General features: G+C 41.1%; 1 protein-coding gene across 1 annotated transcript in view; it reads left to right on the forward strand.

Moving 5' to 3' along the window:
* Positions 1-22,150, forward strand: part of kirrel3l (kirre like nephrin family adhesion molecule 3, like) — a 42,814-nt gene extending 20,664 nt beyond the window's left edge. The window contains exons 2-15 of the mRNA XM_081371664.1: positions 5,945-6,097; positions 6,830-6,979; positions 8,926-9,083; positions 10,815-10,965; positions 11,453-11,558; positions 11,798-11,946; positions 12,514-12,641; positions 14,188-14,314; positions 14,582-14,682; positions 16,803-17,001; positions 18,717-18,824; positions 19,032-19,141; positions 19,561-19,650; positions 19,926-22,150. Coding sequence (XP_081227790.1) covers positions 5,945-6,097; positions 6,830-6,979; positions 8,926-9,083; positions 10,815-10,965; positions 11,453-11,558; positions 11,798-11,946; positions 12,514-12,641; positions 14,188-14,314; positions 14,582-14,682; positions 16,803-17,001; positions 18,717-18,824; positions 19,032-19,141; positions 19,561-19,650; positions 19,926-20,423 — 2,228 coding nt within the window. The 3' untranslated portion in view covers positions 20,424-22,150. The remainder of the gene's footprint in view (positions 1-5,944; positions 6,098-6,829; positions 6,980-8,925; positions 9,084-10,814; positions 10,966-11,452; positions 11,559-11,797; positions 11,947-12,513; positions 12,642-14,187; positions 14,315-14,581; positions 14,683-16,802; positions 17,002-18,716; positions 18,825-19,031; positions 19,142-19,560; positions 19,651-19,925) is intronic.
* The last annotated feature ends 979 nt before the right edge of the window (positions 22,151-23,129 follow it).

Below are 23,129 nucleotides of genomic sequence, written 5' to 3' on the forward strand. Positions count from 1 at the left end.
TCCATGGCGCAGAATGGAGCTCAGCTCTTTCCAGCTTGGGTTTAGTGGCCTTATCTGAAGCAGGCACAATGGATCGCTCTTAGCCAGCCCTGTTTATTTCCAGCAAGTTACTTTTTCACACTAGTTTTCTCTTTTTCCTCTGCACTCATCCACGCCTTTACCTTTCTTTGTCTTGTATTCCAATCTGTCCTCTTGACAAGTCATGAGCACAATGCTTAAGGTGGTGTTTGTACTTAATAGAACAGCAGGCTACGGTAAGGGTGAATTGAACATTTCAGTGATTTTTTTATTTTTTTTGTGGCTTTTATATTATTTACAGGACAGGAAAATGGAATTAATTGGATTGAGATATAACATCTGTATTCAAATGTGTCTTACATGCATTTGTTGAACTATCTATCTATCTATCTATCTATCTATCTATCTATCTATCTATCTATCTATCTATCTATCTATCTATCTATCTATCTATCTATCTATCTATCTATCTATCTATCTATCTATCTATCTATCTATCTATCTATCTATCTATCTATCTATCTACATAGATTTTTAGCATGATCATGAATCCATGTGATCTGTATTACACTCCTGCAACATATTCACTGTTTATAATCAGGGTTGTCAGAACAAACAGTGAAGAGGTTGAGGGAGGGCTAAATATGGCTTGACATGGGATAAATATTCTGATTTATCTGCAACTGTGCCAGGGGCGAAACCAAGTGCCACACACACACACGAACATAGACTTTCACTAATACCATCAAGACTCCCCGCTGTCCCTAGTGAGGGTAGACCAGAGAGGGATCATTGCTAACATCTGTTCGTCCGTTCGTCCCAGTGAGGCAGAGTGCATAGCTCTCTCCTCAGACACATCCTGGGCTCTAAAAACAGCCTGGAGAAACTAGGGGAGAGTGAGAGAAAAAAAGCAAAGCTCTTTAATATGTCATGATCAAGTCAGGCACAGCTGCAGTTGCACTTAACATGTGACAAAAAAAGACAAAGTCACTGTGTCAAAGTAGCAACTAAATGTGAGCCACAATCCCCACAGTACGCCTGCCCTATTTACGCCACCACATGAACACACACTCCTCTCTGCTTCCATCCAGTGCCGTGAAATGATATTCCATTTTGAAAAAAATCCGGATTAAAGTGTATCAGGCCAAGTGTGTTATGACCTTGTTACTAGGGGAAGGGGGAACGCGTAAACACACAGGCACACACAGATGCCACACACTGTGGAGCAAATCACGACGTAGGTTTTAGAGACGGCTTTCTCTGTCTTATCCCACGCACCTCTTTATTTGTTATGGTACATTGTAATGACATTGCACGAGCCAGACAGCCATGTTAATACCAAGCCTTTTGTCTGACCTGCTCATGTGAGTACCATATTTATTATCCTGTTTTATATTTTATATATTAACTTTTGTTAATGTAAAATCAGTTTTTGTTCTTTCCATGAGTGCATTCTAAGCAGGACCAGCTTAGAAATCCTCAAAAGGGTCCACCTATAAAAATGTTCAATTCTCTCCAACTATATTGCTTCTCTTCATCTCAACACCTCCTCCTTTTTATTCGTCTTTTCCTGCTTTCATCCCTCTCTTCTCTGTCAGGAATGAACTCATGTAATTAAGCCGCTAACATGCCGTTAAAGAATTGGCTAATTCAGCAAGGAGGAATTATTCCAATTTGAAATGACTCATTAACCAGATGTGATATTTTGTTGAGCTTCTCTTGGAGCAAGATTTGGAGAGCGCTGAATCACTCCCGTGGTGTGAACTCATTTCGTTATATGTGTGGGTTTGTGTGTGTGAATGTCTACATGCATTGCAAGGGTAATAAATATGCTTTTGGTTTTGCTCATAAGGCCAAGTGCGTGCATTGATACAGGTGCATAACTTGTAAATGGGCCTGAATGCAAGCTGTGAATGTCTTGTGTGTGAGAGAGTGATTAAAGACATGCACAGAGGCACAACTCAGTAAGGGGTCTAAAGAGGAACTATTGAATGTACAAAAGCCCTTAAACATCGGCTCATCCTGATGAATTATCACCGCTCGTAAACATTTAGATGCTGGGGCAAGATTCTTTAATTGCAATCGATGTTCATCCAGTACCTGATGCAAAAAGGAGAATCCCAGAAGCACAACACAATTACAGTATCTGTAAAAAGACTCAATATCTCATAAAAGTGGCGCTCCAGGGATGGCAGAAGTGTACAAAAAAAAAAAAACAATTCTATATGAACATACACTTAAAGTCTTGGCTTAGAAATACTGCCGCTAATAATAATGTCAAGAAGAGTTTTGTTTTTGACAAAAGAGTCATATTTAGCACTTTTGATCTCATATTTAGCTCATTTAATCATGATGCAAAAAAACTTGGTAGCTCTTTGGAAGAGACACCACTAGTTCTGAGCATTTGGTATCCTCCTCTCAGTAACAGTTCCCATGGGAATGGGAACTTGTGGGATACAGGGTGATATTAGGGTAGCAGGTGGCAGAGTCAGGCATGATGCATGTTTTTGAAAATTTGGCTACTTTGATTTGTGTTTTTACCTACTATTTAATGCGTCTGTCCAGTAAAAAGGTTGGGACAGTACAAGAAAAAGACAAGGAAGTATACTTCCATTTTATTGCTATTTCTTTTCCTGTCCATCCTCAAGAGAAGAAAAGAGGACTGTCAGCACTAGTGGGAGAAAAAAGCTAGTTTGAAAATACCTGAAATCTGCACTGGCCTTTGCCTTGGAGGGAAAGAAAGCTTATGTTTTTGAGAGAGAATACTGGTGTGGGGTTGTGTAGGAGGTTAGGGGGTGGATGGTCTTTGCTGCACCCCTTGATGGAGTGGATAATTGAGTCTTGACCAAACTCTGTCAGCCAAGCTCGGAAGCCCCTTTTCAGCTCAAAGAAATGCAGTGAGAATGATGAAGTGAGAGAGAGAGAGTGAGAACAACAGAGAGTGAGAGAGGATGGAGGAGAAAGAAAATCCTGGGCTCCCTCAGGGGGGGGAAAGCCGCTATTGAAAAGCTATTAAACTTGCATTTAGCAGGATTGATTGGAAATGAAGAGGCCTATTAAAACCAAGGGACAAGGGGACAATAGTGTGTTTCTGGCCACCGTATGTTGCCCTCCTTTCACCATCTTGCTGGCCCCCCTGGGGTGGGGCCCCCTACCCTGTCTGTTTAAACACCCCTGGCCCAAAGAGAGAAGTTTCAGAGGGGTTTAGCACCAGCTGAATAGACCCCTCTTTATCCACCACTGGCACGCTATTCTCCTATTTAAACCACACAGAAATAAAAGGGCAAAGAAAAGGAAAGGCAGAAAAAATCAGGGGACGGTCCTTTTCTTTTTGAAGAACCAGTAACAGCCCTCCCCTTCTAAAACCTCCATCAAATTGTGCTCTTTCTTCCCTCACCCTTTCTGAAATCTCATGTGAATGGATTAGTTACTTCTGGCTGGTTGCCATCTTTCTACTTTCAAGAGGGCTCATGATGCACCAGATCCAATCATAAAGCTCTTGCAATGGAGAAACACATAAATGTGTGTAAGAAGACCATGTGTGTATATAAAAGTGATTGGAATAGTGAGAGAGAGATGGATGTTTGTTGTTTAGTCTGGACACATTTATCTTGAGAGCTTATATGCAAATCAGGCAGGAAAAACAGAGTAAAAAGTGTTTAAAAAGGAGAAAGAAAGATAGCAGCAAAGCCAAAATAGAGGGAAGGCAGTGCGGTGGCAGGTGCCTTTCTTAGCCCACGACGGATAGCTCTCATGGGACGCTGAAAGCTCCTTTGATTGTTTAACCAACAATTTTACTAAAAAACAGCACTTCCCCCACCCTGGGAAGAAGTAACAGATTCTCTGGCTCAACGGGGCATTGCTTTCCATGTCATTCTATGCAGGTTGCCATATGGGCATAGGAAAGAGTTAAATAAGTCATGACCAGCTGACGCCTAGACCCCTTGCCAAGTTCAGAATATCAAACTGTTGTAAAATGTGTTATGGACTGTGCCTTTTTCCTTCCAACCGGAAGATGATGCAATATTAGTCTTTTCTGCATCAATCAGTTGCCACTCACTGGGCTTGGTTAAAAAAAAAAAAAAAAAAAAAAAACCGAGCACACTGTGTGACCAGTCGTGAAACTTCAATTAAAAGAGTGTGTTGGGTAGGCAAAATGGTTTTAGATCAGTGTAAAAGAGTAATATGTTCCTAGAGCCCAGTGCATGGGTACTGCAAGGAAAATTGTGTTTCATTGTGTAACTGGAAGAGTATTACCAGCTGCAGAGAGATGGTGAATGCGAGCTGGAATGGCTCTTGCTGATTCAGCGCTAATATACTATCGCACTAATGTGTTCTGTGCTTTGCCATCTCTCTCCCTGTGCAAAATCACTGACCTGAAAGTGGACTGGTTAGAGCAAAATGACAGATAGGCTTCAGCATTAGGAGGGAGAGTCTTACTGTAGTTTACCATGGTAATCCAACTAGCTACTGGTCTATTTCAGAGAGCCAGCCTTGTAGGCAGACTGATGCAAAGAAAGGTGCCACTTCTGCATTTAAAGAAAAACACAATATGACTGGAAGAGAATAAATGCTATGGGCATGCCTTTTTAAGTGTGTGAGCAAAACCACCACCCTAGAATGATAAAAAATCCACCCAGTGTTTTTTTTTACAATCTCAATAAATCATAAGCACTGTCTCAGAATGAGCTGTTCTCAGATTCGGCGCAATGTGACGTAGAATTGCACAGGCCCCTCCCACGACTGTTGATTGACACTTCAGTTTGAGCATAGACCCGCCCCTGAGTGAGCTGGACACAGAGTCCGCCATTGTTCGACGCTTGAGCAGCTGTAGACAAGAATGTCTCCTAAGCGATTGAGGTGTGTTGTTGATGGATGTAAGAATGAACATAGCAGTCTTCATTTACTCCCGTTGCTACTCAAGGATGGATCTGTACTGTTTGTGATCAAGCTTACACTCTCCGGAGCAACAGGCCTAACGTGACTGGACACGGAAGAAATGAAAGTGCGAGCGCGCTCTTTATGACAGCTCTTCGAGTCATTTTACGGATATAAGGTTTACCAGTTTATTTAGCACCCACTGAAAAGGTTGTAACGAGTGTTTTGTGTACTTCGCTGTGTATGTTGTTGATAATGAAAGGGAGAGAGAGAGTTTATGGATAAGACTTTAATGCGCACTTCTTATACTATGTTTATTCAGCTCTTACTGTGATTCTCTGGAGTAAAACTAACGCTCATCTTTTGTGTGATGTACAATAAACTTCACTGAACTCGTCAGTATATTTTAGTCATCATTCGGACGGGTTTTGCTACAGCAGGCTTGTATTAGTGGATAAAAGCAGATGACAAATAAGTTATAACCATAATTAAACTAAACTATACTTGTTCTATGTCCATACAGCATATATTCTCTGGCTCTGTGGGCATTATTGTCCGACTCCTGGTCGAAATGAACACCGCAACAGAGAGTTTCTGTTCTGATATTATCAGATGAGATTGTCCTGACTCTGAGCGCGAGCTCGTGAGGCTCCGCCCGCTGGGTCGTGCAGCAGCAGTTAATTTGCATTTAAAGGGCACACACTAAAACAGAGCGTTTTTCTGAGCCCCAAAAAATTACAATTTAAACATGCTGTAAAAAATGATCTGTTGGGTATTTTGAGCTAAAACTTCACATACATACTCTGGGGACATCAGGGACTTATTTTACATCTTGTGAAAAGAGTCATAATAGGTGCCCTTTAAGGATGCTTCAGTTTTACAATGTGTGATATAAATTTAATTAACAGCAGGGTCCACTAGGTGGCAGCACTCACATTTATGGTGTTTCTTTCAAGAACAAGTCAAAGAAGATAATGGAATATGGCGTGCTTATTATACATATTTTACAACATCAAACAACAACCAACGTTTTTTTTTTCTCCTGCAGTGTCTCAAGCAGCCTACTTCTCCCAGCAGCCCCAGGACCAAGTAGTTGTTGCTGGCCAATCAGTAACCTTGCCCTGTGTGATTGTGGGATATCGGGGCATGGTGCAGTGGACTAAAGATGGCCTGGCATTAGGTGGTGAACGAGACCTACCTGGTAAGAGTTGTTCAAAAGTTAAACGAACAGTGAGGTTAAAAGTCATTCCATTTAACAGTGCTTTTCATCGAGTCACTTTTAAAAATTGAGTTGAAAGGAAAGGAAAAAAATGAAGTCAACGTAATTAATTTTCAAGGTGTTTCTAAATGGTGCACTGGTTTGTAATTAGCTAGAAACCCAGTTTCCTATATGTCAACCAAATTTAGAGCAAGTAGCAAGGCAGAAATGATGCTGTTCCCCCAGGAGATACACAATGCTTATTGAAGTCCATTTACCAAGGCTTAGTGTCCTCTTATCTTCATCTTTTTCAAAGGGCAGTATTCCTCCTCTGCAGTGAATGTGTGTTTGAGTAATGTCACAGCCTTACTTCCTAGGCTCTATTGAGTGAAGAAACGGGAAGGCAAACAAACACTGCGGCTAATGCAAACTAGCGTTTAATTTGTCTAATCATTTCAGCCGTCTGCTCAGGCTGAGGTGGAGAATCAATCACCGCTCATGTCACGCACTGACATTTAAAATGATTTCCCCAGCAGCTTTGAAATTAGCAACCTGGACAGTTAAGGCTATCTCTGTGTGCTATGCTGGCTGCATGAGCGAGGCATCTCACATGTTCAAGCTGACCAAGTGACACAAAGACGCTAATGCACAAAGAACTGGATCTCAAAACTAGCCCTACCTGTGATGGCAATATGTGTGGTGCATATCTCTAACAGTGCTGTTTGTGTGGACCAGGTTGGGTACGTTACTCTCTGGTGGGAGACCCGCTATCAGGTGAGCACAGCTTGGTGATCGATTCAGCTGAGCTAGGCGATGATGCAGTCTACGAGTGTCAAGCCACGCAGGCTGGGCTGCGATCACACAGAGCCAAACTGACGGTGCTGGGTAAGAACTGTGTGTGTGTGTGTGTGTGTGTGTGATATGAGTGAGTGTGATTGAGAGTGAGAAGAAACCACTGCAATATAACTCTTCTGCAACTGATTAAAAGCGGGGGGAATAGAGCATTCCTCATAGTCCCCAATTTCATTAACAGTATTTAAAATACTGCCTCAAATTCGTAACACTGCAAATTTCTCTGCTCCGCATAAACACTTCAGAGATCCCACCCCCATGCAATCGTAAGTCATTCCTTCATTTTTTATTCACAATTTTAAATCACGCCACAGCAGGACTCTTTTTTTTATCAAACCAAGTCAACATAAACCCTGAAAAAATGTCCCACCCCCTCCTCACTGTTTCTTTACCCCTCTCTCTGTAGCCTTCTGACACTTAACACAGTGAAGGGCCAAGGAAATGTGATTGCAGCAGTCACAAATGACTTGCGTGAATGGTTAAAAGTCAAAGTCTGCACAGTTAGCACATTCTACAGTGACTCACAGAATTCATCAACCACAGGGCTGCTTTTACATTAACGCAATATGATTGATCTACATACTCTCCGGCATTTAGCGACAGGGGTGGGGGGGGATGTGGGGGGGACTGAGGGAGTGTGTGTGTGTGTGGTGTGTGTGTGTGTGTGGGGGGGGGTGTTGGGTCACTGGGGATTTCAGCTCAGTGCTGCATTGCTGACACCTGGTGGCCCAACTTGGACAAAGCTGCATTGTATAGTATCTGAAAAACACAGATCTCCCCCACAGCATAAGTATATCATGGGCTAAAAATATGGGACGTTAAAGAATTAGTGCTATGAGAATGATAAAGCCCAAGTTTGTTACTGCAAAATAACAATAATTCTGTCTCTAATTGAACAGAGTTGGCACACTCACACAGACTCACCAAAGAAAAGTAGGGCTACAACAATAGCCTTTGTGCACACTGCCGATGTTTGGCGTGCTGTTTGAATTCCCAGACTAGAGTGTAGCGAATATCCCAGCTCCTGCATGAAGGGAAAGAGGTGTGTGTGTACCTATATGTGAGCGATCATGTGTGTACGTGCATGTAGGGGCATGTGGGGAAATCAATGCAGCCGGATGAGACCAAAGCAATCCAACAGAGTCAAAAAAGTCAACGGCAGGAGTGCAGTCGAGGGAATCCGCATGGAAATTAGAATCACCTCGCACACGGATTCCATTAACGCTTGGGCAAGACCAGCGAAAAGACCTCTGACAATTCTGATACAAAAACAGAAATTGGTTCAGAGAAAAGGAGCAGGACAGACGGAAGAGTGTACCAAAGAAAGATTCTTTTTTTTTTTTTGCACGCGTTTCTGTGCGTACTGCGAGATGGACACCTTCATCAAAGGTGGCAGACACTATTTGCCTAAGGCTTGCACACAGGCATGCAAACAAATGAACAAATCAGTAATTCAGATGAAACGGGCCTGCGGCAGAGTGCCTGTAAATAGACTCATAATAGCAAATCTCAGCCATGTTAAAAGGGCATGAGTACTGTCTTAACCTTTTTCAGGGAGAGCCTATCTCTCTCAATCTCTCTGTCCATTTACCAGCCTGTTCTGTATAGGTCAAACCAGCTAAATTAAATGCTTCAGCACTGCAGTCAGGAAGAGGTTAGGGTATGGATTTATACATGTTTAAAAATACACTACATTTTGAACATTTACATTTACACTACATTTTCTCTTTGATAGAGTTGAATTGAACTGGATAGTCTACTGGTCTTTAGGGCACTTAAAAGTGAATTTAACATTGTTATGTTTATTAACCATGTTGGTTGCCAGCAAAATATTAATTTCAAAAACATTCCAGCCCTAGTGTATATGGAATTTCCATATAGGAAATATATCCACATTTGATGGCTTTAAATGGCAGTGAAAGCAAGTATAATATGCCCTTCATGTTTTTTCTCCCAAATAATTTTTTTTTTTTTTTCAGTGCCACCTTCAGATCCTGTAGTAGAAGGAGGGCCAGTTGTTCGGCTGAAAGCTCACACCCCTCATAACCTGACATGCCGGGCATCTGGAGCCAAACCTGCCGCAGAAATAACATGGTACCGAGATGGAGAGATAATGCATGATGCCATCTACTCAAAGGTGAGGCTGTGGACACATCAGTCTTTACTGACAGGCATGACAGTCACTATGGCTGATTACAACTTAGGATATCTGTCTTGCCTCTTACCTGTCCTTCACATTAATTCTATCTCACAGTGCACAAGCAAAGTTGCGAAAACTCTCGAATTCAATCTCTGTATGTCTCATCCTCATCACCCCACCGCAAGCTGCCTCCTTTTGTGCCTCTATTTTCTCTCACTCTCGCTGTTGCTCTAATACTCGAGCATAACTGGAGCATGTCAAAGCTCAGACAGGCATAAGCGTTTGATACAGTTTCCGCTGAGAGAGAAAGAGCAAAGGAGGGAGAGAGAGAGAGAGAGAGAGAGAGAGAGAGAGAGAGAGAGAGAGAGAGCGAGAGAGAGAGAGAGAGAGAGAGAGAGAGAGAGAGAGAGAGAGAGAGAGAGAGAGAGAGGGTGGGAGAGGAGGGGAAATCAGCCACAACAATGCCGAAACACAATGGGAAGTGCGGTGGAGCATGAACCGGGTGCAACTGCGAAAGTGTCACATTTGTCATGCTCTCTGACCACGCTAAATGACACTAAATGACACGTTTAAAGGGAGAAAAGTGAGCAGTGAATCGAGGGAAGAGGAGGAAAGCAAGAGAGAAAGAAAGATAGATGAAACTCTGAAAGTAGATGAGGGAAAAATGAAAACGGTAGAAGCTTGTTTAAGAGTGAGGTAGAAAACTCAAAGCCATTTTGATTTAAGCTGGAGAAAAAAAAAAGAAATGGAAAGCCACATGAAGACACAAAGAACAAAGTGAAGGAATGTGAAAAAGGTAGACAGAGTAGTTGGAGAGAGCAGATGAGCAATAATAAAAGGACAGTGAGTGGAAGGCTGATGACAGGCGGCATCGTGACTCGATCTAGCGTGAAAATGCATTCAGCGTGTCGGAGGTTAAGCGTGTGACCTGCCATCGATTCGCCCCAGGCTCTCCAGGGAGCTGTCTTCCCATAATGCTCCTGCCCCAGTACAGCACTGTGTCCTTCCCCCCTCCAAACGTCCCAAATCTAAAACTCCGCCTCATCCTCCATTAAGGCTGTCTTGTAGTTTCATCGGGCAGCAATTAACCTAGACTGTACACCTCTCCCTACTTAGGTGTATTGATTTAATGTATTGATTCACACAATAAATAGATTCCGAAGATGATGTGCACCAGGAAGAGCTGATAGACAGATCTTTGGGAAAACGAGCTAACGGCAGAATGGTCCCGGCAGCGTTGTAAAATACAAACGCACACCTGCCTCACTAAACTGATGGCAGCTTTAATTCTCTGCAATGCTCAACCTACAGTGCTGGCACAGACTTGAGCTCAAATGGGATTACTGGCATCATGGGAATTCCTTATTAAATTAGGACTTGCATCAGGAAATATAGGACAATTAGATTAGGATTATCATGTCTGTGTGATTTTAACAGTGATAACAAGATGAGAGAAACAGCTGTGTTTTGTATCTGAAGTACACCGACCATTAGGGCGAAATAACATTTCAGTAGCCATGCTGTCTGTCAAATGCCTCTTCTTATTTCAATTCAAAGGCTGTTGCACGTAATAGAAATTACTTTTGTTAAGAGCTGCCATAAGACATTATTTTTCAGAACATTTCATTGATGCATTCTATTTTCAGAGAACTACAGCAATTTGTTCCACCAGTACTGATACGGTCTCTGTTTTTTAACTGTTTTCACACTGTATTACTGTCTTTTCAGACTTTGATGGAGGATGGAAAGAGAGAAACAGCGGTTAGCTTGCTACCCATGGTGCCTGAGGACAGCGATTCTGGACGTACCTACACCTGCAGGGTCCTAAACCCAGCTGCCCCTGCAGGTCGCCAAACTTCGGTTACCATCAATGTTCAGCGTGAGTATTATTTATATATATATATATATATATATATATTTTTTTTTTAAAATAGTCTTGTCTGTGATGCAGAACGTGTGGTGCTTTAATTTTGCAGGTTGAGGCCACATGTTTTTTTTTTATTTGTATACTGAATACTTGAAAACAACAATGGCTACTTAGTGTTTTCTAAAGTGAAAAAGTTTAGTATGTACAAAATGTTTTGTCACATTAAAAATATAATGGGGAGCAATATTTCAGAATAAGATTAGTGATTCTATAAATGTGTGAATTGGTTTGAATATGTTTGCAAGGAACTGTGCAATTGTCTCTAGATTAGCAGGTTTTTTTATGGTAAAAAAATATGTGTAATTGGATGGAGAAATGGATTTTAAAAAAGGATTGTGACTTAGATTTACACACCTGGAGCTTGGCAGTAAAGTCATTGGGAAGGATTTGTAAAGCCTCTATTGCTGCAGTGAATCTAATCCTGCATGTTTCCTTCCAGATCCTCCGTCTGTGACTCTGTCTGTTCAGCCTCAGACGGTGATGGAGGGAGCAAAAGTGTTGTTCATCTGCTCTGCCTCTGCCAACCCTGAGATCACAGGTTACAGGTAAGCACATTTAATATCACAACAGACTCACTGCATAATACCAGATTATCCACTCCATCAGATTTGGGTTTGAGGGTAAACCCCAAATTGGTTATAATTTACAGATCAAATGCTTTGTGCACAGTTGCTTCAATGTTTGGTGTTAATAATAGTTTTCATTGTAAAGGTAGCAACATCACTAAGAAGATTAATGGTGAATCTTATAAATGAATACATTTTCATCATCATGTTTTAAACAGATGGTCCAAAGGTGGGATTCCTATCTCAGAGGCCAATGGCGACAGCCTCGAGGTGACCGTAGATCACTCTTACTTCACAGACCCAGTTTCCTGCGAGGTGTCCAACTCAGTAGGAAGTACTAATGTCAGCACCTTGGTGGATGTACAATGTAAGTGCTTTTCTGCCAAAGAAAAAAAGAGCTCTATTGGTCAGCCTGCCTGTGTAATGACATTTAAATCTCTATTTATGTCTTTTCCCCCTCAAATTACAGAAAGCAATTGAAAAAAAAAAAAGAAAGTATTTTAGAGATGTAGATGTTGTACTATAAGTAGCATTGTATTAAAAGTACTAGATAAACTACCCACCTTTTTTTTTTTTGGCCATGTATTTTGGTCTTCATGTGGATGTTTTAAACATGAAGTATCTGTTAAATAAGATATATTTTCAGTCTTACAGCAGTGTTAGGTATAATCTACCTTATTATACATTTTCATATACAAAAGAGGTAAACAATACACAGTCATATCTTTTCCTTCAAAAATATAGAAACATACGTACCTCCCACAATCTCTTCTTGAAATGACCTTTATTTCCTACTTGTATTCTAGCATATTTCCCTTAATAAGACTGAAGATGAGAACAGTGTAATGGGCTTCATTCTTGTTTTGTGCACACAAAAACACACTGTAATGAAATGTACAAGAACACAATATGAATCCACATCTTTCATTTGCAGTTGGTCCCAGGTTGCTGACAGAACCCAAACCCCAGACAGTGGACATAGGGATGGATGCTGCTTTCACTTGTTCGTGGACGGGCAACCCTCCCCTCACTCTGGCCTGGACCAAACAAGGATCCAGTGTGGTATGGTGACCTCTTCTCTTCTTCTTTCTAAATATGGCATACCATCTGTTCAACAACTGCCACAGCAGTCCTGTTTGAATCATTCTACAAGTTTTAGATTTAATTTGATTTCTATTAGGATATGGAATGATTGGGTCGCAATGATTCAGAACACCTTTTGTTTTGTTTGACAATCCATGGTTTCTCCAGCCCAGTTTTTGTTTGATCCAATACACATATTCCATCTCCATTTAGTACGTATTAACTCAAAAAAGGTTCATTACATTAACAAGTATATTAATGTTCAAGTCATATCTTATTGTTTATGGCACCAGAATCAACACCAGATTTCCCCCACCTCCAAAATCCCAATTTAACCCCTGTCTGTACAGAAAATATCAAATGATTTTCTGCTCAGAGCTGGATGGTTAATGGATGGCATTTCTGTTTACGGTGCATTTACAAGAATATGGCAAATGGATAAAATGATTGCTAGCCTAAAATGAAAGTTTAGCTCCAGAAGGGGTGTGAAATGCATCAGCCTATTCTGCTCTAAGTGTTTCTCTGCTGCTGCTTAATCAGATTTCATAAAGAGCCTGAGAAAGCAAACAAAAAGCGAGAGAGGAAGGAAAGAGAGAGTGGGAGGCTAAGGCTGAAAAGCCAGAAGGTTCTGATGAGGCAATCAGTTAATTTTGCCATGACTACATCCCTCCACCCTGCCCTTTCTGAGTATGGGCCGATCTGATCCACAAGTAGAGCGTTTACTTCATCGCCACAAGATATGGATTAATTGGCTAATTCGATGAGTGCCGGCGAATGAAAAATCGAGGCGAGTGCTAAACGGATTAATCACAGTTTGGCGGCGTCGAGAGGGGAAGGAGGGGAAGGGGAAGAGGGTGCTCTAATGATCAATGGCCTCTAACAAGTGACCACAGTGTGTGCACTAGAGGCGAAGGAGCACAAGTATCTGCTCACACTCCGGAAATTTTTGCACTGCCATTGTCGTAGGTTTAATTAGAGCAGTGGGTTGACTCAGAGGACCCAGGCTGGAGCGCTTTAGACAGTAATTAAGATTGCTGCAGACGAAATTACAGGCGGAGTCAATGCTTTCCCGTTGGTATTGGTGGCATTGGTCTTTCTCTTGTGTGAGCCACAAACTACAAAATGGATGACTGGTGCTAATGGGGCCATCTCTGAGGGCCATGGCTTGATCTGTCTGGAACAAAAAAATCATGCTGTGTGTCTACACAATCTTCCCAATCATCCTGGGGAAATATTGACATGCTGTAATGATTTTCATTCCACAACTTGCTATAAAGATAAGACTTTAACAGGAAGTGAAAAACATCAATATTACAAACACATATAGACAGGCACTATCATACAGATATTTGATAGAAAGTGTATAGTTATATTTGGTGTGTGGTAATCTGTTGGTATAAATTATTGACATGTGGTTTGTGGAAAGCTCTTACCTGATGTTTATATCTGTGGTCACTTGATGATAAATGTCTTGGTATAGCAACATATCTGAACACAGGATATTCTTGTTAATTTTATTTAACAGGTGCTCAGCAATAGTAACACCCTGCAGCTGAAGGCAGTCACCCAAGAGGATTCTGGGACGTACACCTGCAAAGCCATCGTGCCACGAATTGGTGTGGCCGAGAGAGATGTAACTCTAACTGTCAATGGTAACCAAATGCTGTCTTTTTATTTCATTTGTTTGTTTTTTTTCCCTCTCGTACTTTCCAGATTTTATCCATATGCTCTGTTCCAAAACTTTGAGTTGGATTCTTTTACTAGGGTTTGGAACAAAAGCTGTAATTTTTACTATTAATCAGTGAAATGCTTTCTTAATTTATGAGCTTTATGTGCATGACTCATGTAGTTAGTCTTGAGTGCACAAGGACCATCAGCTCTGTGTCTTCTTTGCTTTCATTAGCACCCTTTCTCAACAGGCCCTCCCATCATCACGGCTGAGGCCACGCAGCAGGCCGTCAAGCATTCCAAGGGCAAACTGGAGTGTCTGGTGGGCAGCAGCCCTCCTCCTGACAAGATCGTAAGTATACTTTCTCCTTTTTCTGTATGTGTGTGTTTGCTAGCTATCTGATGCTTAGTCTAGCCTTATTCCTGACAAGCTTGTTTGTGAGCCTCTCCCTTGAGCAGGTGCTTTCTATGTGTGCACATCACACGCTCAAGCTCCCTTCCCCGCTCCTTCCACCAATATCTTCTCTTTCCTTGCTCCTGTTTCTCTTTCCCTGTCTTTCCATATCTGACACCCACACAAATATACACTTGCGCAGCTACACAGCCCTGTTCCCCTATTAGAGAGCGCTCGATGAGAGGGCTGATCCTGTATCTCACCTCTTCCACCCTCAAGCGTGCAGAGGCGAACTGCACTAATGCCAGGGTCTGCAGAGAAGACCTCCAGCCCTCTAGGCTCCTCTTCAACGACGAGCAATTAGTGCACAGCACTGCTGACCTCCCATGACCTCATAGTACGTGGGAAGGCATTTCAGTGGATAATTAGGGTCTAAGTTGGAGAGGCAGCGAGAAGAAGGGGGAAGCATAGAGATACACAGAGACAGATGGAAGCAAGGGTAACTAAAAGCAATGATGCAAAGAAGGAATCAGAGAGGAAGAAAAAAATCTAATCCTGGAAACAGTGACAGGTGGGGATTCAGGGTGTTATTGCCTGTTATTCCTTCACCTCAGGCCAGTCAAGGAAGACTTCTCTGAGATGCTATTTCACCTCTTTGCCAGAAAGGTGAAGTGAAGAAACAATGGCTTGTTCTCTCTCTCTGAGTAGCTTTGAGATTTCAGACTGACCTTCTGCTAGACAGGAGCTACTTGTCTTCCCTGCACGCTTTTTCACAAAGCTCTTTTTCGCAAACCGAGGCACAACACTGTTGGTAAACCAACTCGACATGACAGCGAGCACAAGAAAAATTCTAATCTCTGACACTGAGTTTAAGACACTGAATGTCTAGTACTGGGTTGACAATTGTTTATATCCATGTCCTTAATTCTTTTATGCTCAAAATGCCACTTTTGTTGCTGTGCTGGTTGGACTAGGGTTGAATTTATAATGATGTTTTAAGTCAACCTGGAATCAAAATGGACCCCATTCACTTAATACTAGGAATGTCCCGATCAGGTTTTTTCAGATCAGGTCCCCTTGATCCAATCCGAATATTGAATATCTGCCGATTTAGAGTTCCGATCTGATACTTGTATTTTCTTAGTGCTTGGAGCAAATTTCAAGTACATTCGATGTATTAAAATTAATCGAATGTATACAGGGATGTGCAGAGAGTTTCTCAGGGCTCAAATGTAAATGGTAAAAAACTCAATTATCAAAATCAACTGGGTGATTCCAATATAACTACTACTACAGTAATTATATGTATAGGCCTATACACACACACACACACACACACACACACACACACACACAGACCTATACTTCTAATAATAAGATGCTCTCTCTCTCTCTCTCTCTCTCTCTCTCTCTCTCTCTCTCTCTCTCCAGTTGGAAAACCCACTTGAAAATGCATATCACCACCTACTGCACAACACCGCATTGGCATCCGTTTTAAAATAAAGGATCGGGCTTAGGATAGCCGATACCGATCAGTTAAAAAAAATCTTAATCAGCCCTGATCCCGATCCTTGAGATCAGCACGGGACATCCCTACTTAATACATGTTCCTGGTCATATTGTAAATGATTCAATAGTGCGTGTTATAAATAAAAATTACGAACTTTCTGCTTGACATCAAGAATCCCTCTTACCTTTTCATGATCAAATCAATAAAATCAGTTGTAACTGTTGTAATCGGTTGTAAACATTTCATGCTTGCTTAAAGGGTTAGTTCACCTAAAAATGAAAATTCTGTCAGTAATTACTCACCCTCATGTTGTTCCAACCCCGTAAGACTTTCGTTCATCTTCGGAACACAAATTAATCAAATAAATTTTGATTAAATCTGAGAGCTGGATCCTCCATAGGCTTCTATGGGATCGAAACTTGCCGGCCCAGAAAGTTAGAAAAGACAATGTTTAAAATAGTCCAAGTGACTACATTGGCTCAACCATAAGTTTATCAAGCGACGAGAATGCTTTTTGTACAAAAAGATTGTCTCTGTGCCTTACAACTTGTTGTCTCTTCCTCCTCAGGTGTGGACATTTGGGGACATGATCTTGTCATCTGGCTCTTCTGGTCGTTTCTCCGTGCAGACAGTAAACAGTGACCAAGGGGTCCTCTCCTCGCTAATCCTCTCAGAGACCCTGGCACAAGATTTCCAGCTTCGATACAACTGCACTGCTTGGAACCGCTTCGGTACAGGCACAGCACTGGTCACTCTTGAAGAGCAAGGTATGGGTCCTCATGCCAAATTATCCTGTTTAAAACATCCTTTCAAGTAATATAGTACCAGTCAAAAGTTTGGACACACCTAATTCCTTACTATTACTTTGTTTCACCTTTTAGAATGGTAGTGGTCATTAAATTATGAAATGACATGAAATTAAGTATGGGAATGATGTAATGATCAAATGAATTATTTATGTTAAATAAATCAAAACTATTTTATATTTTAGCTTCTTTGAAGTGTACAGCCCATGCTTTTACATCTCTGAGCTGAGATGCTTTTAAAAAAACATTGAATTGAAATTAGTATTGATTATTTTTTTGTTAAGAAAGTTTTACATAGGCACACTTTATATTTGTCTAAAAAGTAATTTTATGCATTTAAGCTTCTTCGTTTATGCATTTTAGCTCCAAAAAGTTCTGAAGACTTGAGAATCATAAATTCAGTCAAGTGTGTCCATACTTTTGACTCGTAGTGCAGATCAGCGAGGAAATGTTTGGGGGGATTTTCTGAGAAATGTTGGGTTGAGAGAGTCAAAATGGAGGGGTGAGAAGCAAACAACTGAAAGTAAAGTGAGAAAAGTGGCATGGGGTTTTAGATTTGAGTATGGGCCAAGCTCTGTTTGGCACCATTGCTTTAAATAATTGAAGGACGGTTGATTTTAAAACACTGACAGTAAGTTGTAGGTTTGGTCCACCTTAGAGTTTTTTATTTAAGATTAGTCATGACAAGCTGTAATCCAGTTTGAGTCAGCTCTATGCAGGGAATGCATCTCAAAACACCCTGCAACCCTGTGCTAATCTTAATTATACACCACCAAATCAATATCATTTAATCAGGAGATGGTCGACTTAATGAATACATTCGTTCCATAACAAAGATATAGATTTTGAGCCTGAATGAATTAAATCAAGACCTAATGTACAACATGGGTATGTGACGCTTCACTGGCCGTTATATTTTGTATGCACAATGCACCATCTTAAATTTGCTTAAATAAGACTAAGAGCGTGGTAGACGGCTTGAGCCTTTGTACTGGGAGACACCAAAAATAAGGTCTTCGCCAGCAATTTGCATCAAGGCAGCAGAGCCAAGTCTCTGGAGAGGCAGACAGTGCTATCTCCTGGAATCTCTAATTAGATTACTGTCGGCTGCCTCGCTGCATGTCAGGTCTGGTTACCCCTCTTCCACCAGAGATTAGAGACAATAGCTGGGTCCTGTGATGCCACTGCGGATCACACTAGATGAATTTCTATATGTTGCGCTTGAGTTTGGACGTGGCTTGGAAAAAGAGTTCCTGGTAGAACGCATTTGTCAAGCAGACAGCCTTTCTTGAATCACCTGGTGAACTGGCATACCTTTTGATAATATGAAATTTAAATCATCTCACAAATAACTGTCAAGAACATGTCTGAATCATACTTTAGCCCCAAAGTTTAAAGCAAAAAAAGAAAAGAAAATGAACCCTATTTAGGATCTTTAAAATGTATGGTGACATTTTTTCAACCTCTAAATATGATTATGGCAGGATAAAAAGTGAAGTAGAAGGACAAACTAAGCTATGTGACCAATATAATCGAAATATAAAATCATTAAACCCACTTGTTTTGTAACTGACCTTGTAATGCTGTGAAATGCATGTGCAGCCTGAATTTGGGTTGTCTTCAATCTCTGCAATTTGAGAGATAGTGGCTTAATAGAATACCTGTTTCCCTTATAGAGGCCCTCCCCTTGCTAATCATCATTGGAGCATCGGTGGGCGGAGGCTGCGTCTTCATCGTTTGTGTCATTACCCTGGTTTCCATCTGCTGCCGCCACACTGCTAAAGGTGAGGTCAAAGGTCAGATGTTATCTGAGAGTTCTTATTCCCTCCTCAAAAAACATGATACAGTAGAAATCAAACAAACTAACTAGACAGAGGTTAATTATGGGGCCACCTCTTTGCCTGGAGCAGTGTTGACCTTTTCACCTCTCTGGAAATCTTCCCACCGTTCACCTCATTAATCTCTATACACTGCGCTATTTCCTCACCCAGGCAAAAAGGGCACACGTCTGTCTAAGAGCGACATCCGCGTACAAATCGTACACAGTGACCACAACGCAGCAAGAGGAAATGACGATGAGGAGGATGTGAAGGAGCCTATGGTAAGCCCCTCTCAAAACAATGCAGAAATGCTCAGAATATTCTTATAGATAGGAATAGCTTTTACATCACGTTCCTTTCAAGTGCCATACTGCAGGAAAAACAAGTACAGGGTTCTCAGCCCATTTTAATTCTATAATATAGTTGCATATTTCCAAGGGAAATTGGATATGCATTAAGAAAACAAAATGCTAGGCTATATTTGTCTTGAAAACAATATGTCGAGAAAAATGAGAGGCCTTATAGTGACATCAGCCAAAATGTAAAGTCATTTATTATATTTTACTTATTAAAAATGTCTACTGATAATTTGTTTACAATAAGACCAGGAGCTAGGGACACTATTAATAATGAGTGTATGACATTTAACATACCATAGACACTGAACAGTCTCTAACCCAAATTTCTGTTCTTTTCTCAGGCTCCCAACAGCAGTGAGTCTCCAGGAACTTCTCGCACAGAGCACAGCGACCTACTGGAGGAGGAGGAGGATGAGAGATCAGATATCAAGGTATTACATTTCACAAAGCATGAATCTGATGGTTAATCTGATAAAAGCAAAAGGTTGTTTCAAAGGATTGAGGAAACTATTGTACTTAATAACGCTAACTTGCTGAAAACATATTTGTATTACACTTCAAGTTTGGATCATGTTCAAGAAAGCCTACAGTTATTGGTCAATTACAAACTTCTAGCTAGCACCTAACTGAAATAAATTGCATGTGTTTAATTCAGTACAATATTTTAAATTTTTCTGACAAGGTTTTTTTTTTTCTTTCTTCCTAGGACCCCACCAATGGCTACTACAATGTGCGGGCTCACGAGGACCGCAACATCACGAGAACTGGCTTCTCCGAATATGTCCCTAATGCTCGCCCAGTCTACACTCCCTCTCAGCTTCCCTCGCCGAGCCCCTTATACGGCCAACAATCCACTCAGCCTCGGATTTATGACTTCTCCCAGCGTTACGCCACAACCCCTGCCACACGCACAACCTATGAGCAACAGCAGTCACAACAACCACAGCAACAACAGCAAACTCCCACCATCTACCCCCAGGAGCCAGTCTATGCAGGCTCTGCCTATCTGCCCGCCACCTACGGTCGCGCCTTTACAAGCTACGTCAAACCCGCCTCCTTCGAAAAGGTTGACGGATATGAGCATTCAGACCAGGCCAGCAAAGTATCTAGCTCCTCCCGTTTCTCATACGCATCCTCGCAGGTGTCGTCACAGCAGTCAGACTATGGGCGGCCCTCGCAGCAACGCATGCAGACTCATGTGTGAAGGCTCCCTAAAAGCCCTGCTGAGGGTCTGGCATGATCAGTGTCACAAGGACATTCTTCTGAATTGGCTTCAGGAGGGATTAAGCAAACTTTAAACTGAGATACAAGAGGCGGAAAAGCTTTATTGCTGTCTTGAAGTGAATGTTGGATCGATGAAAAACTTCTTTCGAAAGAACTACGACGTGCCACTTGAGCTTAGAAGTCACCTTCAAGCTACTGATTTTCTTCGCCCAAATGCTGAACTTTAGGGGAAATGAACACTGTCCGTCAATTCGTTGCACTGTATTTCTGCAAAATTTCTCCAGCACTAACTCTTCTAGATCTTGGAGAGAGAGCAGTGCTGTGAAGTGCCCTCATGAACTAACCTTTGTAAATGGGGACAAGCCCATGACACTATGCTGAAACAATCAAAATTACATGAAATAAAAAGTAAAAAAAAAAAAAAAAAGTAAAAAAAAAAAAAATGTGTTTGTTGGCATGCTGATGGAATTGTAAGCACATTTGTGTATCAATGACAACATGTCTTGCCTACACAAAGTGGCTCAAAGTTCAATCCACAAAGCAGGGGAGCAGAAGAAGGCAGAGCGCATGCGCTCACCCTAAGATATTTCTTTAGAAGCTCTATCTGCAATCTGCACTGCTGTTGGGCTCTCAAGTGAGTGTTTATGTAAAGTCTCAATGGACCAGTGCAGGAAACTGGAATCTGGAATGCTTTGGTTAAAAAATAGAAATAATAATTTAAAAAAATAGCGTACAAAATCCATAAAATGTATTTCTGTCTGTTTGATGGAACCAGGATTGGCCAATCCCCAAAGAAGCTAATTTAGAGGTGCAGTGTTTTTAAATGATGCTCTCAAGAATTTGTTGCAGAGTTCAGAGTAGAGCCCATTTCGGGACCATGATTTCTTAAGCCAAGCCATGTACGGCAAACCTAAATTAACACACGGTCTTGCAGCGTGCAGTAACACTCTTGTGTAATGTTCCTTATGTGACCACTGTATGTTATTAAATACAGAGTGTGCCAAGGTGACTGTTATGTCATGCTGACATTGCTGACACCGTCAGGTAGCACCAACATGTTTACATAGAAGAAGAAAAAAAAAAAAAAACAGAAAAAGAAATAGCAAGTAAAATGCAGTACTGTCCATAACCACTTAGAGCCACTTCAATGACTGTACAAATTGTTGGGAAATTCACTCCTGTCTGTTGCATGCAGATGATGTGTGTACGTGAACGTATTCAGCATTTCTTCTCATCTGTTTGTTCCTTGTGTGAGAAATCGCTTACTGCACCCTTCGTCAATTTGATCATGGAGACTTGCATTTGGAGGTTTCCATACTGCCATTTTCCTTTAAGCCTGAATGGTTGGCTCCATTTGGAAAGATAAAAAAAGTCAAATTGAACTGTAAGATACGTGAAACAAAACATTGCTTGTCTTTATTTTTATATTTTATATAAGCCTTAATGTACAGCGTGTAAGCTGCTCTATTGTAAAGTACCTTTATATTCTAAAGTGCATATATCTATATCTTTGAGTTGACTTTATTTGGTTCACAACGGTTTTTTACCCCATGTTACTTATCAGTTTTGGAGAGGTGAAAAGTGTTACACAACTAATTGACTTTTTCCTTCTGTTTCTTTTTTAATAATGTTCAAATGATTTTATTTGCTAAAAAATGAGCTATTGTTGCTTGTAACTTTGTACACATATTTATATTTAAATAAAACCATTTCAAATAATATCTGCTCTGACTGGAGTGAGTTTGGCACACATCGCTGGGTCTCGTCAAATGTCATGAGGGAATGAGGACAAACAATACCGGGGCTGCCGAGTTGATGAATACATAAATTAGCAGTGATGCCTATGTTGATTCTCTTATTCCCGCGGCGACAGCAGGGTTTTTAATAAAGACGGATGAGATTTCCAAGCCTCCCGCTGTCTGCGTATCAAACATAGCAGGCACAGGCCGTCTCCCCCAACGCAACGAAATATTGCGCTGACGGAGCGGGTGTTGTGTGACAACATTATCTTGTCATGTCACCCAGTCTCTCAGATTTCATCATGTCATGCTGAGCTTCACCGCAGGGAGTGTTGAAGACATAAACACGTACTCAGCATTAAACAAATGGCTAAACAAAACAAAAACGGATGGCTACTCTGGTAAATTAAGGGTCATGTTTCCATCAGCTGTCATCATCCCTTGCAAACTATCACTGCCAAAAATAGGCCTACACAATTAACCCAACAGAGTGCATTGATACATAATGGAGAGAGGAGGTACCCAACAAACACATTTACGTTGTGGCAACGTCTGTGGCACGTTGCATTTCTTCTATGGCAACGTCGCTGTCTACGTGCTCGCAACATTGTAACAACGTAGAATTGTAAGACGCCACAGGGCTGTAGCAACGTTGGTGCGCGACATTCAGCAAACTGAGAGACGACGTTCTGACAATATTTTTATGTGCTGCTATATCCCCCATTTAGCATTTTGTTAGATAATTATATACTTTTTATCATTTGTTTATCTATATTATTATTTAATGGGGCTATCAACACCTGCAAGTGACCAAGTGTACACTTTGAAGAGTAAAAATGACATAAGGTTTCGTTAATTCAACTTTATTAAAACGGCATATTGTAATCAAATTGCACTTCCAAAAGTAATACATTTGTGAAAGAAAAAAAAAAGAAATAAACGAATAT

Source organism: Scardinius erythrophthalmus (genome assembly GCF_964197995.2).
Source record: "Scardinius erythrophthalmus genome assembly, chromosome: 7".
Classification (NCBI taxonomy): domain Eukaryota; kingdom Metazoa; phylum Chordata; class Actinopteri; order Cypriniformes; family Leuciscidae; genus Scardinius; species Scardinius erythrophthalmus.